Source organism: Arvicanthis niloticus, chromosome X (genome assembly GCF_011762505.2).
Source record: "Arvicanthis niloticus isolate mArvNil1 chromosome X, mArvNil1.pat.X, whole genome shotgun sequence".
In the NCBI taxonomy this organism is placed as follows: domain Eukaryota; kingdom Metazoa; phylum Chordata; class Mammalia; order Rodentia; family Muridae; genus Arvicanthis; species Arvicanthis niloticus.
This window is the reverse complement of record NC_047679.1, coordinates 21,924,207-21,943,144: the sequence shown is the minus strand read 5'-3', so window position 1 is coordinate 21,943,144 and position 18,938 is coordinate 21,924,207. Positions and strand designations below refer to the sequence as shown.

Below are 18,938 nucleotides of genomic sequence, written 5' to 3'. Positions count from 1 at the left end.
TCAAAGTTAAATGAAAACAGTACCTTCTAATTAATGGCGGACACACAAGGACAGGGACTATGGCTTTTTACCTCTGTGGCAAATAAAATAGTCAACATGGAATAGACAATCAGTAAATATTGTTAGAGTAAACTAATGATCCATCACACTGGCTTAGTGTGGAGAAGACATTGCTGGCTGTAGGTACAGATTCGAATCAGGTTAACCAAAGTCAATGGCAAGTTAGTATTCAAAGCTCTCTAAATATATCCTTTCAGAAGATATTTTAAAGGGCTAGGCATGGTGATGTTTCAAATCTCAGCTCTGGAGAGACTGAAGCAGAGCGATCCTGGCTACCTACCCTGAACAAAGTAGTGAGACCCTGATTTCAGAACAAAACAAAATAAAATGCCACAAAGGAGATCATGGAGTTTACCAGCTCAGCCTGGATCAGAAAATGTGAGTAAAAATAAGAAATGACAGTTTCAGAAGAGATGAAATGCTTATGAGCAATATTTAAATAGTGTTGGAGAATACAAAACAAACTGTATGCACTAGAGAAATTGGTGAAGAGATATGTAAATAAACTAAATAAAATATTCCAATGCTCTTTGTCTGGAAATTTGAAGGAATTAGAGTTGGCAGAAATAAATAATTGATCTTATCAGAAAGAGAAAGTAAGAAGAAAAGAAACAGAAAGAAAGAAATTCTGTATAAGTGTCCCTTTAAATGTACATGATATTCAATGGAAGAAGCCTACATATATTGTGATATTTAAAATGACCTTAGGTTTAGTCCACTCTAAAGTAAGTTGATTTGCAAGAAACTTAGAATTCTTTAAGCAAAATGTCATTATTATTTTTCTCCAGCCTTCTAATAAGCATGATTTCCAGAATGCTTTTCTTTTTCTTTTACTTTTACTTTTTTTCTTTCCTTTTCCTCCTTCTCCTCCTCCTCCTTCTTTTGGAGGAACTGCCATATTTGGATGGTGTTCTTTAAATTAAACTTGATAATTTTTTTCATAAAAAAAGCACACACATATAATAGTGCTATCTGGAGTATTAATCACATGTTCAAAAGTACTCCTAAGCAAGCACACTGCATGAAGTCTCCATCAATTAAGGACCAAAGCTCTAACTAATGTTTCCCTCCCCATTCGAGACATTTAAACAGGAAAGAATACACAATACACACACAATGAAAGTAACATGCACAGCTCTGTCCACGCAATAGAGGATGGCAGGACCCAAATGATGTGTCTAGAGAAGACTGTACAAATGCCTGAGGAAAATCTAAGCTGATGAATGCAGGTTTCAGTTCTTTCTACATTTGTATCTTAAGCTTGTAATTTGTCCTTTTTCATTATCCACAAATAAAATATAGATGAATCCCAAAATGGTGTGTTTATTTCTGTTAAATTACAATGTAAGCTGCTCGCGAAGATATAATTTACAAATAACTTTTAAAAACACAATATAAAACTGAGCATAGTGGGGTGAGGGGAAAGAAAGTACTTACTTTGCTTTTCTTATTTTCACACTAGGCCCATAAGGGCTGCTATGGAAAATGAAACATTTGGTGCTCTCTACATTATAGAAAACGCTTTAAATGTACATTCTGAGCTAAGGAAGACTCACGATTTTTTTAAATTTATTTTTTGGCTGTAACACAGTTTCCCAAATGCAGTATTCTTTCTAGTAAGCATGAATAGCACTCATATTTTTAGAAATAGAAAAAAAGAAACAAGCTCTGTTTTGTGTCTTGAGGAATTATGCTTCTCTGGGAGAAATAAACAGATTCTTCAGGGCGTGTACAAAACCTAGGTGTGTCTAGAAGGGCTGGAAGAAGCCTGAGAGGCTGCCTGCATGTCAGACTGTCTGCCCACATGACTTCGACTTCCACACTTGCTCACTCCTTTTGCACACACCACCAAAAAGTGTTTTGTTCTCCTGAAAAGTAACCTTAAAAGTCCATACACTCAAAGACAGGAGTATGCATAGATAAAATGGTTGAAAATTTGGTGAGATTTGGAAACAGCTCCAATCCTTGGGTCTTTCAGTGAGCCTCTTCTTTTCTCGAGTTCTGTTTAATTCATCTTTGATGGGTTCAAAGTTTACAGAACTGCAAAACTCTTGTGACTGTTTTTTTTTTATTCCATTTTATTTTAGAGACAGGAGTTTTTCTATGTTGCCCAAAATGCCCTGAAACTTAGGTTGACCCTCGTGTCTTATCCTATCTAGTCCTGGATTACATGTATGCATCACTAGGTTCAGTTTGCCTTCAGTGTACATAAGGTCCTTTGGCCTGCTTTCTTTTGGAAGGAGACCAGTCAAAGATATGGTAACAGGGGTCTGTAGTTGAAACAGTCTCTCTCTTGCACTAATGATACATTTCTTTTCTTCTTCAGCATCTCTGAAAATACTGGCAACTTTATGTGCTCCCATAGCAGAAACATAAATTTTCCTACTGATTCTTAAATACCTCCAGCCCTTCTGAACAATTCTCTCCTAGAAAGAATATAGAATGTTTCATCAAATAAAGAATTTAAAAATGATAATAGTAATAATTTCCCACCACCATCACAAAAACAACAAAACAGCAGCAAAGAATTGTCTTCTATTCAAGTAGCATTTTACCCAGATTCCAATATCTCATGATGTGGGCAGTTGTTTCTGACTTTGCACCCATTTCTCACACCAAGGAGCCGGCATTGAGTCATTTCTAAGTTTCTTTCATTTTTTTATTATTTTGAGAAAGGGTCCTTTGTACCTTAGTGTGGTCTCAAACCTCCTATGCAGCTGAGGATGGCCTTGAAAGATCCTCCTGCCTCCACCACCATGCCAGCTTTAATGCAGTGCTAGGAATCAAACCTCAGGCTTCATGCCTGTTAGGCAAGCACCTACCAATATAGCTATATCCCCAAGCCTCGATTTCTAACGTCCTTTTTGTCCCCACTACATTTTGCCTTGGTCTTCCTGGGACAGAAAGGCCATCTTTTCCATCCTGGACCTTTCTGAACCCCACTCCTTTCCCTGTCCTTTTTAAAAATGAGGAACCCTGGAATTTTGTGAAATTTTTTTCTAATTTTTTTCCCATCTTGCGCACACAGCAAAAATTCGCACTTGTCTGTTTTCTCTTTGTGGTTTAGACATTTTCATTAAACTGCCTTGTAGGTCAGCAAAGAAATATCAAGGCTAGAGGACTCCTATCCCCAGAACCTTTGTGCTGGCTGCTCGGTCTCCTCTCCACAGGATGAATGAGCTGTGGCCAACACATCCACACATCCCACCCCTGACAGGCAGATAAAGGCCTGTTCACTGATGGTCTTTTCGATTGTCTAAACCACAGGTCCGTGGTTTCATGTGCATTTCTCAAAAGAAGTATTGAGCAAAGGAAATCAACTGGGTTAAGTAATGCACAACCCAGCCTACAAACCAGTATTTTCACAAGCGATCTTTTAGAAAAAAAAAAAAAATTCCTCCTGTGGACCTTTGCTTTGTATATTTCAGCCTAGGTGAGATGGTGGGTGAGCTAGTGGTCTTAAATATTGCCTTATTTGACTTAATAGATCTACAACCTTCATTAAGAACAGAGCTCTCTGTCAAGGAGCTTTGCGTACCTTCGTTTTCCTGTTAAAAACTGAGAGCTCATTTTCCCTCTCTTTCTACATGTTGTGGCCTGGACAGAACAAGGGCTTTGCTTGTACCCGTCAATTAAATATGCAGCTCAGATGCCTGAAGATTAGGAAGGACTCAAGCTCTTTGGGTCAGCCGATGGTTATCTGGCCCAGATTTCACCTGTCCTGCATTTGTCCTCTAAGCCCAAGCATTCCTTATTAACATTTCACCAAGTTCAAATCATCGTTTAATGGTTTTATAAAGCTGATTTTAAATATTGAGCTTGATTTGCAAACTGGCCACTATACAAAGACAAATTCTAAATTTCTTCCCAAAGTAAACACTAAAATGTGATCTTCATTTTTATCTTTCAGGATTGCCCTAAATTCCACTCGTTCAATACCAGATCGTTCGTTAGCCAAGTTCATTTTGATACCTAATGTTAACGTGTCGAACCACCACCTTCTGTTTTGAGGGATATGCAATAAATTCATTGTTGGCTTATTTATAACAGGCTCTAACTACATGTACGCTACTCAGGCTGGTCATACCCCTGCCTCCCACCCCCACCCCCCACCCCTTCATTCCACAGCCTCCTTCTTCCAACAGTGGTGGCTGTACCAATTTCAAATATTTTCATTAAATCTTTTATGTAATCCATTAGGGACTCAACAATCAGCATAAGATGACCTCCTGATCATTTGCTATAGATGGGATTTCACATACCTGGACTAACTCAGAGCTGTGATGCCAAGGCAGTTTATGCTTGTCACTGCTATGTCCCAATGACCAAGAGGCAGACAGTTTTGCAAAGGTCTTATCGCCCATTTAACTACTCCTTCCAGACACCAAACAGACACACCATCCAGGTTTTAAAACTTTATTTGCATATTAAAAAAATTGTGCATTCCAATAATTAAAATTGTTTGAACAAAAAAAAATGGCACTCTGATTAAACTGCATTTTAACATCCTGCAGGACATCTTAGACCATCTTGAATTTTACTCTTTATTTCACCATCTCCCACCCAGTTTTTTCCTTCATCAACATGCAAGTTCTTTTCCCTCTCTGCCAGCCAGACCAGCAGATGGGCGGGAGAGGCTGGGGAGGCCTTCCTGGTCAGTAGTTCTGATTCTTTGATGTGAAAGGGGCAGCACAGTCATTTAAACTTGATCCAACCTCTTTGCATCTTACAAAGTTAAACAGCTAAAAGAAGTAAAATAAGAAGGCAATGCTTGTGGAATGTACAGTGCATATTGGCGGCGGTCGCCTCATTACGATTCGCCAGCTTGCTTCTCTTGTTCAATTGCTGTGAAGAAAAAAAAAATGGAGGCTTAGAGCAATCTATAAAATGACGCAATTTTCATTTAAAAATCTCTTTTCGTATTATAAAAGTTCTAGAAAGATAACGTAGCAGCCACACTGAGCAAGACATACTAAACAGAAATACAGTTATCCAATAAATGTATTTGCATAATATGGAATATAAAATATCCCATTATTATTAAATCACTAAAGCCCGGCGCTTGTTGGCTGCAAAACAGTTTTTAATTAACCTTTGCAGGCCATATTTATCATCATCAAACTGTCGACTCCTCCCCCGCACCCCCCCCATCCTCCCCGCTGCCCCTCCCTTCCTCCTCCCTGCTGCAGCTCCCGCTCTGCTCTGCTCCCGCCCAGCCTGTTCTGAAAATGGGTGGGGGCGAACAGCTTACTTTCTTTTGAAGGCAGAGGATTTTTCTCTTGCGTTTCTGTCTTCTTCAATTTCGACTTATCGAATTTCTCGATCTCAGCCATATCGGGTTTGTCAGACATGGTTGCTGGAAGGAGCTGCAGGTACAAAAACCAAGACCAAAGCTAAGAAAGAGCCACCCTCCCTCGCCTCTCCCAGTTCCGAAAGCACCCCCCCCCCCGCCCCGAAACCCCAAAGCCCGAAATCCTACTGCCTCCGGGTACTTTCCTCATCTATTCCTCGCTCAAGACCTTCCTCTTTCTATAGAAAAAATATTCCTCCCTAATATTCCCAAAGTGAAGAATCAAAGATCAAAGGTGGAAAAATAGTCAAAGGTGAATATTTCCGTATAATAAAATTCATCATTGTGCAATGTTGAAAAATTAAAATCGGGAAAGAATGAAGCCACTTCCAGTTTAAAGGGGGAAAGTCTAGTAAAATCTCTTAAAATAGAGACAAGGTCGCAAAACGCATCTATGTTGTCTACAAGGGCTTGCTCTCCAAAAGATGCCAGGCGATCCAGCTTTCTCCTCCGCACAAAGGCGGGGGAGCTGACGCCGCCAGCTGCCGACCACCGCCCTACTCGCTTCCTCTCCTCTCTCTAGCCCAACAATGCAGCCTCTCCGCACACAAAGCTGCCTCCGCACTTCCCGCAAATGCATCTTGATCAGCGTGCAGGGGCCATTTGACTGCCTTTGCATACATTCATCTGCAAGGGCTTCCCAATTTTCACGCTAAAGGCCAGGAAGGTTAAACCTGCCATAGATAACAGCCCTCGAAGCCGTCAGGAGTTTAAGGGGAATACGGAGCGTTTGAACAAAGGATCTTTCTATTTCTGATTAAATACAGCCAGCTAGACAAGGGAAAATACTTCGGAGAGAGGGTCGAGGAGAAAAACGATTCCCCGCTAAGCTGCGCAGCCAAATTCCCGATTTTGTGGGGTTTTTCTTTTTCTTAATCAAGTTCCCCTTCCCGTTACTCAGCATCTGGAAAGTTTAGCATCCCCCCAATTCCCCGAAACAACCTTGCCTGGAAGTACCCCTTGGACTTGGCTTTAAGGATGAGGAAGATGAGGGGCAAGCGCCATGGCGGGACAGGAAGGGAAGATCAGAAGGAAGGGGCCCTGGGGCTTACCCGAGCGAGCTGTGCGAACAAGGAGAGTCCGATCTGCTCAGAGGCTGCAGCCGATTGTCGGGAGGGGCGCGGCGAGCGCTGTTTTATGCGCGCTCCTATGCAAATGAGGTGATGTCATTCGCAGTCCCGCTTAACTCCTTCGCGCCGCGTCTCCGGAAGGGCGTTCGGAGGCCTATCGGACCCCCTCCCAACCCCCACATCCCCATCCACCGGGGCCCTTGAACCACATAGATGGCGGAACTAGAAAAGGAACAAACGCCTTCAAAATGCTTCCCCCTCCCCATTTGACGTCTATTTTATTATCATGAACTTTTGCAACAGCCGCCCAAACCTGTTCTTAAGGTTTAATGCGTGATAACTAAGAGCCTGAGTGACACTGAAGGGGACAGGCATTTCTTTACTTAGAAACCGGCTTTGTCTGCAGCCAACGCCCCCAAGATAGGGTGCGGTGTTCCTCATACAAGGGCTGCAGGGGTCTGAGTCCTATGACTCAGCTTTCAGACCAGTGGACCGCATTTGCCCCACCCGGCCCTCTTTGTCTCCCTCTCTTGTCTCCCCCTTTGATTTGAGAGGGCGATAAAGGGTCCTTGAGTGGATTTTTAAAAGACAAGTTTTAGCATTGTAGCATCTATATTGCTTGCTATAATTTCCGTGAGCAATCGAGTCAAGTAACTAACGTCTGCTAGGTGTAAGGTGATTGCGAGTTTTACAGAGAACACTGCCTGCCCTTTAAAAATTAAGTTAAATTCAACTTCTGCTACTGACCGACAATAAGGAAGTTAATTTTCCTTTTCTTATTTTCATCATTTAAAAGTGATTGCTAATGAGAGCCAAGGATCTCTGAAGATCACAAGTCCGTTAGCTCTACCATCTCAGGATTGAAACTGAAGCGCGAACTAGATTTTGAAGGGAAGGTTTTCTGCAACCCATGTGGGCGATTCAGGTCGAGAGGTGCGGGTTTCAAAATGGCACCTGAGTTGGCGAGTACCAGGGACCCACTTGCTACTCAAAAGTAATTACAGGTACCAAGCTTGTGCCTGCAAGAGGCAGGCGATAGGAGGAAGCTACGTAGGGCATAAAAAGGCGTCGTTGAGATTATTTCTGAGACACGGAGAACTATAAAACATTCCTTCTCCTTTTCTGTGCCCTGGAGGGATGTTTCCAGAAAGCCTTTGCTAAGCATTTTTATGACAGAGGCTGTGCCTCTCTGGTAATGAGTCAAGTGTTATTAGGGACCCTAAACTGCCACTGCTGGAGCAGCTTGGACTTCCCCATTTCTTCGTCTACTTCCCTTTTACTTGGGAGGAAGGAGATGGGGGTAGGCAGGAGCAGGTGACCCATGTGGTTCCCCGGTTAATGCTCTACTTGGAAGATTGCCTTTCTGCCCTTTGAATGGGGCCCTGGACCTGTTTGAGCATGCATTAGATGTCACCTCTCTGGTAACACATGCCCCCATCTCCCCATGTTCACTTGGAGGGAGTTCACTGCATTGTTGAAACACAGAACAGATCTTGCAGGGTGCATTCCTGACCTCTTCTGCTTAGCAGCTGCAGTTACACTGACACCATTTCGGTGGGTCGTTGGATTCCATGTCCCTTCACTTAGCTGTCCCTGTCTTCGTGTCTTCTTCCTGTGACAAAGGAATGCTATAGCCTTGACCCTGTTTGCCTGTTTGCCTTAGGAAAGATTAGCCCTTACAGAAGTTATGCAGCCAGAGGAGCTTAAAGAGTGGAATCTGTAAACATCTAGAGTTTTCTACTTTCGTAACAGCGTAGCAGGCAGATTATTCTAGCTGCTGACTGAAAAAGAGCAGACGGACTGTAAGAGAGGAAACAACTTGCCCTGGGAACTGAGTCCTCTGTATATGGTCTTGACTTGCCCACTGGACAGAAAAATTAGAAAAGATAGGGTGAAACAGATAAAATGAAATGCAAACAAAAGGGATTGTCTTTAAAAGTGTCATGTGGGGCTCCTCGTGGCGATCATTCTTTTCTTAACTCTTCTCTAAAGTGGCCAAGTGGTGATAAGTAGTGGGTGGAGTTGTGGGAAGATTGTTCTTGGGACCAAACTTTACAATGGCAAGCACTGTGTCCTGTTATTATAATTTCTCTTTAAAAGAGAAAGTTGAGAAGAAAAGAATAAATGTTTTCATGTTTACCATTAGCAAAAACCTCAAGTAATTTGGCATTACATCTCTTATAAAGAGAAATGTATATATTTCTTCATATATTTCTACATAATTAATAAGCATCTATAGTTTTCTACTTTCCTAACACGATGGCAGGCAGATTATTTTAGCTGCTGACTGAAAAAAGAGCAGACAGGCTGTAAGAGAGAAGCAACTCGCTATTATTTACTTGTAATTTATTATTTACTAAAAAATTATCAGTGAAAATGAGATATTTTCTGTTTTTTTAAGCTAATAAAAATAACTCACTTGGCAGAGCACTTGCCTAGACTGTACCAAGCCCTAGGTTCAATCTCTAGTGTGACATAAAACAGGCATGGTATGACACTCCTGAAATGTCACCACTCAGGATGTAGAGGCAAGAGAATTAGGAATTCAAAGTCATCCAGAGTGAGTTTGAGGCCAGCCTGGGTAATAAACTAGTGTGTTTCTTGACACCTAGAAGATAGTATTTGCTCAATTAACCATGGCTCGCACTGCTTCAGTTGCTTCTCAGTTCTTGAAGTCAGTTTCTTAACAGATGACTCCAATAACTGGTTTACATCTCAGACACTTGAGTCTATTTAGAATTAATATTCCAGATGTCAGGGACAATTGCTGCTTCAGGGAAGGAAGCGTTTATAAGTAGATTAGAATATACTGAGCACAATAACCACTGAGGTGGGAGTTTTCAATTCCAATTAAAGGGACAAAGACAAAGATGTGAAGAGGCAATTGTTTTTCTTTCAGAGGCCCTGGTCCCTTCAGTTGCATGGTGAATTCTGTTCTCGGGCCTCCCAGTAAAAGGCAAGCAAAGAGCCCACTTCAGAACTGCCTTGCCTCTCTCAGCTCACAGGCCATGGCACCCTGTGAGAAATGTGCCAACAAAGTGGCCCCTCCCTGTCGAAGCTCATACCCCCACGGAACCAGGAAGTGGCGTGAGCAGGCACTTTGTTTTCTTTTGCTTTCCAGTGTGGGCCTGGGCCAAAATTGTGTGTGTTTCCAATGATGGAGCGACAGCCCGTAGAAGTCTGAGCTTATGAAAATGAGTCCTGTGATCTTAAACTTTTCAGTTTTGGCCAGAGTACTGATCAGAAGGAAAAAGAGGAGGAGCCTGGGAACAGGGAGTGTTGCAGGGGCTCTCAGCTCTTTGCTTGTTCAAATCCCACTCTTTTTGTCTGAGTTCAGGGCCTCCTACCACCTGCCCCACCGGTCTGCAGTCCACACTCCCCTGGGGTTCCTACAATTGCCACCTTTCCTTCAAACTCTCCCTTACAGATGACCCCGCCCCCTTGCACTCCGGAGAAGCTAAATCCCCTAGAACAGCCTGGAGTCCCTTGGTAACAGAAGATGAAAAGGACAAAGGGAAGGGATCTTCAAAATCTAGTCCTAGCTAGATTTTGTACCTCCCTGAAGCCTTTGCATATAGAGTAGGATTCAATTCTCATCCTAAGCACTGGGTACTGACTTCCTCATTTTACTACAAAAGAAACTGAGGCTCATAGAATTTAAGCAACTTTCTCTAAAGCAAACAATCCCGTTATGAGTCTGTCCTTCGACTCCTGCCACTAGGTTCGCTGAAAGAGACCTTTCTCCAGCATTCTCTAGTATTCTCACCCACGACAGCTCCACGTTGTGGCTCCAGTACGGTGGAACAAAGGGCTCCCCCTGCCAGTGTGAGAAAAATGAGCGGAGGAAAACCGGCAAGCACAGACAAAACCCAGAGCCCCCCGCCCCCCATCCCACCCCATGCACGTGCAGCATTGCTGATTGCCCTGTCCTCTCCATCGATCTGAAGGAATTTCTGCAGCTCTGAGTTTGCCTCTACAACATCCCCTCCAAGTGGTTATTCAGCCTCCAAATAGCCAGGGGAGCCGGTTCAAAAATGCAGAATCTTTGAGTCTTGCAGAGAGGGCAGTGAGTAAATTTGGTTTGGCAAGGGACTTGCATGGGAGGAAAGACGGTGGCAGGAATATGTCGTTGAAAGGAAGGTAGGTAACAGGCTGAAGAATAATACTATTTGCGAGAATGGCCAAAAGAGCAGTGGTAAGAGCCAGCATTTTCTGACTGTCAGCTGTATCCTGGGAACTCTCCCTGTAGTATCCCAAAAGACCTGCTAAGGAGGCCTGTTATTTTCCTCACTTTGTAGATAAGGGAGTTACAGAGAAATTAACTAACCCACTAGGATAAGATTATACAGCAACCCCAGTGACGTGGTGGGGACTCAGAGCAGTTAGTTACCTTAGAAATGGCCTCATTTAAATGCTAGGTTTGTCTAGCATCCTAAGGTCTTCAGACTGGCTGTGTAGACAAGCTAGAAATAAAGACATAAAGACATATCCTATGTCTATAAACCATCTTAGTGTGCTTAAGATTTTTTGTATAGGGCTCAGGAATCTCTCGTCCTTAGGGCATATATTTAGCATGTGCAAAGCCCCGAGTTTAGTCCTCAGTACCCCAAAACAAATAAAAATAACACACTTCAAAATATAGATAACGGTTGGAGAGATGGCTCAGCAGTTAAGAGTACTGGCTGTTTTTCCAGAAGACCTGGATTTGATTCCTGGTACCCACATGGTGACTCGCAATTGTAACTCCAGTCTCTGGGGGATCTGACACTCTCTTCTGACTTCTGGATTCCCTGGGTAACAGACACATATATGGTTCACAGACATACTTGGAATGTAAATATTTAAATAATTGAATTATAGGTACTATAAGCTAACAGTGGCATCATATGCTTGAGATTCCAGCCACTGGGATTGGAGGCAAGAAGACTGTACATTAAAGGTCATGCTCCGCTACGGGTATGAAAACTTGGTTTTTGTTTTACATTGTTGTTGATGTTATTTTATTTTTTTTTCCTCGTGGTGCTGTGATTCCAACTCTGCGCCTTACACGTGCTAGGCAGCGTTCTACCACTAAACTTCATGCTCACGCTTGTCAAACCTTTTCTGTGAAATATACATCCCAAGGCTGATGCATTCAGCCCTGTGCTTTCCTTGCAAGCATGAGGACCTGAGTTCAATCCCCAAAGCCCACATAAAGAGCCAGGATTTACACATGGCGGTGCTCATGTGTAAAATTCAAGCATTGGAAAAATGGAGGCGGGCAGGTCACTGGTGTGTACTAGCCAACCAGCTTATTCTATGTTACAAGTTCCAGGACAGAGACCAGGCCCTGTTCAAAAAAAAAAAATCAATAACAACAACAACCAAAATGAAAAATGAGGTAGATAATGCCTAAAGAATGACAGAGATTTTCCATATTACTAACAAAAGGTAGCAATCTTGCTTTATGATGAAGAAACCAAGTTCAAGCAGTAGACAGCTGCTTCGTGTTTGAGAAGAGTGCTGACCAAAGCATTAGCTTGTTGGGACTGGGTTTCTGGGTGTATGGCTTGTGTGTTGGACTGGACCCCGAACTCAAAAAACCCTGATGCATAGTGGTATACTGCCGCCATTGTGAAATTCTTCATGGTCTCATGCAGAGGCTCCTCCTGTTCCTTCTTCACAGAGTTCCCTATGTTATGAAGTCAATTCTACTCTTTCAGATTATAGATTCCTGTGTGTCTCCAGTGCCACTGCCTTGTTCTGTATCTAGGACTGGCTCTGTGTTCGTCTCTTCTTTCTTTTTGTCTCTAGTGACCTGGCCACAGCCACCTGTGCTGCCCAGCTGCAGAAATGTCCTGCTCTTGTTGGTCCACAGCCACAAATGGTGGCAATTTGGGGAAAGATTATTTAGGAAAGTAGAGAACACATATGAAAGCACAAGAACAAAAATGGGCTTCTTAAATTAAACACAATGAAGTCCAAGCACACATTGTCTTGCCTGTCAAAACTTTAGCGATTATACAGTGTTTGTGTCCTTACTTCTGGCCTACTTACGAGGAATATGTGTGTGTGTGTGTGGGGGGGTGGGCAGTATGTGACTGAGGCTCTTCAGTAGAGCTGGTGGCACCAATGCCACCACAGGTGAAATTCGTCATCCCTGTCACATCTTTTTATTTTCCTCTCCAGTTGAGGTCCAGCCTTGCTAACCTGGGGCTGAGTCACAGTTGTGTATATCATACAGCATGTGTGCATGAACGTGTACACACTCATACACAAACATATATGCATATACACACAGACACATAGAAACACAGACACACACAGAAACACAGACACACACAGATAGACACAGACACACACGGACACACAGAAACAGACACACACACACACACACACACACACACACACACACACACACACACATCCCCACTCTCCACTCCAGGAAATTCTGGTCTGTTAATGTCTATAGGAACTTCTCTACATGACCTCCAGTGGTTTTGGGGGAGGTTCCTGGGTTGTCTTGTCCTGCTTTGCAGTTCAGATTGCCATTTTTGGAAGGGTTTTGGGCTCCTCACCTTCCACCCATTCTGTGCTATTGTAACAGCCAAGCTGCTTGCGCAGAATGCCTCAGCCTCTCCCCTCTATTCAAAGGTTCAACTTAGCCTCTTTACGGAAGACGATGACCTAGAGCAGCTATTACCTGTCCCCAGGGTGTGTGTAGTGCGCACATACAGGCTCTGTTCCTTTTGGCTGTGTTATTTTTTTCCTGTCTAAGGGTGACCTGCAGCTCTCAGCTTACGTGTGTGCAGACATTGACTGACATGTATGGCTAGTGAGAGAGCAAGCCTTTCCTAGCATCTGTACCCTGTCGCTGATTCTCTCTGATAACTCTACTGACTTCCCATGGGAGGTATCCTACCCTACAGTAGTTCATTGTGGCATTTGTCTTTGTATCTAAAGTAGAAGTTATAAATATAAACCCTACTCATCGTAAAGGAAAGTACAGGAAAAGGCCACTTGAGTTACTTACCAGAATTTGCAATTTAGAGCCAGGTCTGCATGATCTGAATTGGTAAAGATGATATGGACAATTGAAATCAACAGACACATTAATTCCTGAATGTCACCTCAGCTAATAGATTCAACTAAAGGTTTAAGATTAAATAACCTTAGTCTTCAAATATTAAGCACTGAATTACCATACGGTGCCAGGCATGGTGGCATATGTCTATAATCCCAGTACTCAGGAGGTTGGAGGGTCTCAAGTTTGAAGTCAGTCTTGATTACATACTGATTTCAAGGGGGCAGTGTGGGCTATGTAGTAAGAGTATGTCTCAAATAAATGAAGGGCTGGTGATATAGCTCATTCTAGTAGCAAAGCCTGGGGTTCAGTTTCCTGTGTTGCCCCAAAGGATACAGTATTGAACCATACTAGAGCATAGACAAACCTTGAAAACATTATGCAATGTGGGAAAAAGGTAGTTATAAAGACCGCATATTGTATATGGTTCTATTTATATTAAGCATCTGGTCTCGATAAATCCAGAAGCAATAAGTGTATCAGTAGTTACCAGGAGCTAAGAGTTGAGAGGAATGGGAAAAACCTTGTAATGGATTATAGTGGGAACAGTAAAAATGGTTTAAAACTAGGTAGATGTAATGTTTGTCCAATACAACAAGTGGACTTAATGACTTCAAAATGGTTCATTTTTACATAATGTATATATAAAAATGTTATGTACAAAAAAAATGCTACATCCAATTTTCCAAAGCAACCGCCACCACCACCACAACAAAGAGTATTAAAAAGGAGGCAACTCAGAGAGGACCTTCCAGGTATAGGTTTCTCTAGCTTTGACTTCCATTGGAAATTGAGCTGGGTAAGGATCATTATGTGCTACCTACTGGGTACTGGATGTAAATCAGTTGGGTGAAAGATTTAAACTTTGTAGTGAGGGGGAATTGAAAAAAAAAAAAACCACATACACTGAATTATCACTCTTGTGCACACACACACACAAAAATGATAAAGCCAGGAAACACAAACCAGGAAAGGGAGATAGGTCATGAAAATAGGTGAGAAGTACTTTTTGTCAAGATAGAACTTATGCATGTTTCTTATTGCATATATTTTGGGTATATGTAGGTGCACACACACCAGTGTATGTGTGGAGGTCAGAGAGCAACCTACAAGGTTAATTCTCTCCTTCCATCACTTGAGTCCCAGGGATAAAATTCAGGTTACCAAGCTTGGTGGCAAGTGCCTTTACCCATTGAGCCACCCCTGCTGCTTGGCTTCTTTGCCTTTGGTTTCTGCAACTTTACAGGTTTGGCTTTCTTTGGTAATTAGGCCTGGTTTGTTATTTGTTTGTCACACAAACCATGCTTAGAATTACCAGATTATGTAAAAAATTATTTGGAATAATTTCAAACTTACAAAAAGCTTCAAAGATAATTAATGACTGCATATTCTTTGTCTAGGAAATCCAAGTTTTAATATTTTACTGCTTTCCTTTTCCAGGCATTTTATGTACCTACTTATCTGTGTATTGTTTTGAAAACCATTTGCAAAAAAGTTGTGAATATGAAATCTTTTGCCACCCCACCTGCCATCCCTAGATGCATGTTGACTAACAAAGACATTCCACAGCATAGACACCAGTACAATTGTGTGTGTCAGGAAATTATCTGTGCCACAATACTGTGATCTAATCAACAGGCATATTCAAGTTTTGTCTAATAATGTCTTTCTAACAGTTTCTGTCTCATCCAGATTCCAATTCGGGATCATGCAAACGTTTAATTGCTATATCCTGTTGATATGTGTTAATATAGAACTTCCTTGGGCTCTCTTGGTGTTCCACAACACTAATATTTTTGACAATAGGGCAGCTGTTGTGTGGAATTTCTTTTGATTTGTGTTTAATAGATGTTTCCTCATGATTAAATTTGTGTGTTTTCTTTGGGGGCAGAAATACTACAGGCATGAGGAATGCTGTGACCTTCTTGTTGTCTACTCTCAGGAGTAGAGTGACTGGTTTATTTAGTTACTGGGAATGTTAAAAAGTAACATTGATCACTTCATGAAGGTGTTATCTACCCAATTTCTTCACAGAAAGCTACAATAGTTTGAGATATGCTTTTTTAATTTTTTAATAAAGATTAATCTCTTTTTTATTTTATGAATGTGGGTGTTTGCCCTGCATGTATGTATATGTATTCTATGGGTGCCTGGTGCCTAGTGCAGGAGGAGGTCAGAAAAGGGTGTCACATCATCTGGAACTGGAGTTAAGAATAAATGTGAGCCACCATGTGTGCGCTGAGAACTGACCCTGGGACCTCTGCAGAAGCAACAAATGCTCTTAACACCACTGATCCATTTCTTCAGCCCCAAGACTTTTAATTTCTCTATTTCCTACATGGTACTTGGGAATTATGGGAGGATTCATTATCTCCATGGTGGTGAAATAGCCTCCCATCATGCACCAATCCTAGTGAGATTTTGCATGGGAGTGAAGGCACCTCCTCCCTCCTGGGATAGTACCTTACAAGGAACCCTGCTATAATCTGACATCCCTAGATTCTCCAAAAGGGAAAATCTTCAAAGGTGAAGTGTGTCAAAAAGCACTCTGAAAATATTTATTTACGAAGTACACCTATGATAACTATTTTAATGAGGTGTTTTTCCCCCTAAAGAAATTCTAGAGCAATGGGGCTGTTGAGGACTTCTTTCGAAGAGACTAAAAGCAACAGCTGGATTAACAACCTGTTTTCTGGGCACAAAATGGTCTTGTTTATCTTAAAAGTAGACCACAAGGTCTGCAGATTTACTCACTCTATTCGATGGTAGAGTGTTTCCCAGCATAGCACCTCACAAGGCCCTAGTTTCATTCCATTTACTGCAGCAATACAAAGGAAGAAAGGGAGGAGGTCAGAGATGTTCTTTGTTTTTCTTTTGTTCCCGCCTGCAGCGTTTACACATTTAAGGGGTCTTCCCTGAACCACCTAACCACGTAACACCGGTTTTAGCTGGAGAGACTCTACTTGAATTTTCCCCTCTACTCTGCTATGGAAAGTGGACTCAGTATATTGGGAAATCATAGCTAAGAAGAACTAGAACCAATTTGGAAAACTGGTGGGAGCCAGGGCTTTTGAATTGTCCTGATGACTACTGGGGGTGGGTGGTGGGAAGAGACAGGAAGCTTGCTGGACAGCCAGTCTAGTCGGTAAGGAAGCTCCCGGTTCAGAGACAGACTGCCTGTAGGAATAAAGTAGAGCACAATTGAGGAAGTGACCCAACCATTGACCTCTAGCTTCCATATATGTAGGAGTTCTTATGGTCATGATGATTACTACTGCTATTACTGTTTCACACACACACACACACACACACACACACACACACACACACAAAACTGTGTGCTCACACAAAGTCTGACACAGAAGGCACTCATGGATACAGGTAGGTGTATGTGTGTGTTGAGTGCATGTACCACATATGAAGACCAGAGGACAACTACGTCTAAGAGTCAGTTCCACCATACCGACAGGTCTTGGGGTTCCGAACTTGGGCAGTCAGGCTTGCCACCAAGCACCTTTGCTCACTGAGTGCCCCTCCCCAGCTCTCCGCAAGAAAATTTCAAGAGCTACTAACGGTTTGATCCTGGGAAAAGGGAGTGGAGATTCCAATTATAAAACTTACCACTTGTACCAGAAACACATAGTATTACTTTTATATTGATGTAAAATATTATTTTTATGTTTTATCTTCCCTTTCATGCATTAAAAAATAGTATTTATTTTTCTTGATCAAGAAACTTTCCACAAAGCCCAGCCAAGGGCAGTTAGGTAGGCCTGTGAAAGTAACAGAATGTGACCCTGGTGTTTGGGGTTTAGGAAGAAAACACCTTTGGAAGGAAGTGAAAGGCACCACCCAGAGGCCCAACCCAAGGAGAGGGACTTCCTGCTTATTTGTGAGTGAAGGAACTTGTGCTCTTAAAGGGCGGGCAGACAGTTCTTGTGATACCTGCAGCTCTGAACAATCCTAAAGTAAATGAATCCTTGGGCCACAGTGCATCAGACTCTGTTCTGGATGTACATTTGACAGCACTGTTCAGCCATCTAGACCCTTAGATCATCCTAATTTTAGCAGCTACTTCTTAGATAACCTCCTATAAAATGGAACAGAACAGTACATTTTGTTGAACTGCTTTCTATTTTCATTGAGGTGGGGAAGCTGTGTATGTATGTGTCCGAATACTCTGTGAGGGTTTTCTTGACTTAGAAGCACCAGTGACCAGGCTGCACCATTACACAAGAGCGCATTCATCCAAGTGCTTGGTTTTTGTTCCTTTTGCATTAGTTTCTTTCTGTGAACTCATTCTTGTCCCATGCCCCAGAAAACCATGGAAGGGTGTCACTAGGCAGCCAGCATCTCACCTTTGAGCGAGGAAGTGAGGCATATGGTAAGCGATTTGTAAGAGAGCAAACAGTGAGGCCAGAAATAGGTCCCAGGCTCAGCAAAAGGCTTCTGTGCTGGTGCCTCTGCAGGCGAGGGGCTGCGGTTTCCTTGGTTTCCTCATCTCTCAGCCAGTCCTCTCAGCTAGCCGTTTCTATAGAAGGAAGTTTCCACAGACTTCTTCTAGGCCTCCCCCAAGTGAGGGCCAATGGGTGCTGAAGAAGGGTGCTGTAAGCGAGGGAGCCGTGTGGTTGTTGGGGGGTGGGGGGACTGGAAAAAAGTGAGACCCCAGGGCAGAGGTACTATTACCTCCTCTTACAACCTCTGACCCATACTTCTGCTTCCCTGCCTTGTACTGTTGGACAACATGGAGGATGAAAGGAAGCCCATGAGTTCCAAGTCTTAGCCTTGCTGCTAAATGGGTTCATGCAGCAAAGCATTCCCAAGAGCCCACTATGTGCCAGGCACTGTATTAACAGGGCTACTCGCTTCCTTCCCTTATGATCTCTAATAGTCAATTTGACTGAGATTTAATCTTACCCATTTTATGTGTTTTCAATGAGCATAAAGAACCATGGAGCAGTTCTTACTCTCCAACACTTTGGAAAGTCTGTGCTGATAACTGTTGCTAGTTGTGGCCATTTGTGTCAATTTGTTTTGCCCCTCCTGGTAGGCTGGGTCTCCTCCTCAATGGTAGGCCAAGTCTTAACACTGGTTTGTGCCTTTAGGGAATTGCAACATCCACCCACAATCAATGACATTCTTTGAAAACGAAGTACCTAACTGAACTGGGCCTGCAGGACCTGACCCCTGAATTATGAAGAGCAGACTCGTTAATTTAGAGAGTTTCTTTTAAATACAGGTATAGGCATGGGGCTGCTGATCCTTTGAGTGGCCTCAGATTGCCCATATTCTGCCAGAGATCCTGTTTGTTAGTCCTGAAGAATAGGATAATGACTAATATTTATAGTGTGCTTACTGTATGCTAGAAAGCTAATCAAAAAATCTCTTGTCTTAC

At 42.5% G+C, this 18,938-nt stretch overlaps 1 protein-coding gene across 1 annotated transcript; it reads right to left on the bottom strand.

Annotated features, from left to right (window-relative positions):
• Nucleotides 1-4,462: 4,462 nt before the first annotated feature.
• Nucleotides 4,463-6,601, bottom strand: Tmsb4x (thymosin beta 4 X-linked). Its single transcript, XM_034486334.2, has 3 exons — nucleotides 6,463-6,601; nucleotides 5,312-5,426; nucleotides 4,463-4,905 (listed from the first exon to the last, which is right to left on the bottom strand). The coding sequence occupies exons 2-3, from the start codon at nucleotides 5,409-5,411 to the stop codon at nucleotides 4,871-4,873; spliced, it is 135 nt and encodes a 44-aa protein (XP_034342225.1). The 5' UTR covers nucleotides 5,412-5,426; nucleotides 6,463-6,601; the 3' UTR covers nucleotides 4,463-4,870.
• Between the last annotated feature and the right edge of the window lie 12,337 nt (nucleotides 6,602-18,938).

Excerpts from the sequence above, each read along its gene's own strand:
- Tmsb4x (XM_034486334.2), bottom strand. The coding sequence starts at position 5,411 with ATGTCTGACAAACCCGATATGGCTGAGATCGAGAAATTCGATAAGTCG. Across the intron at positions 4,906-5,311 it reads TCCTCTGCCTTCAAAAGAAA|CAATTGAACAAGAGAAGCAA; the intron begins GTAAGCTGTTCG and ends TTTTCTTCACAG.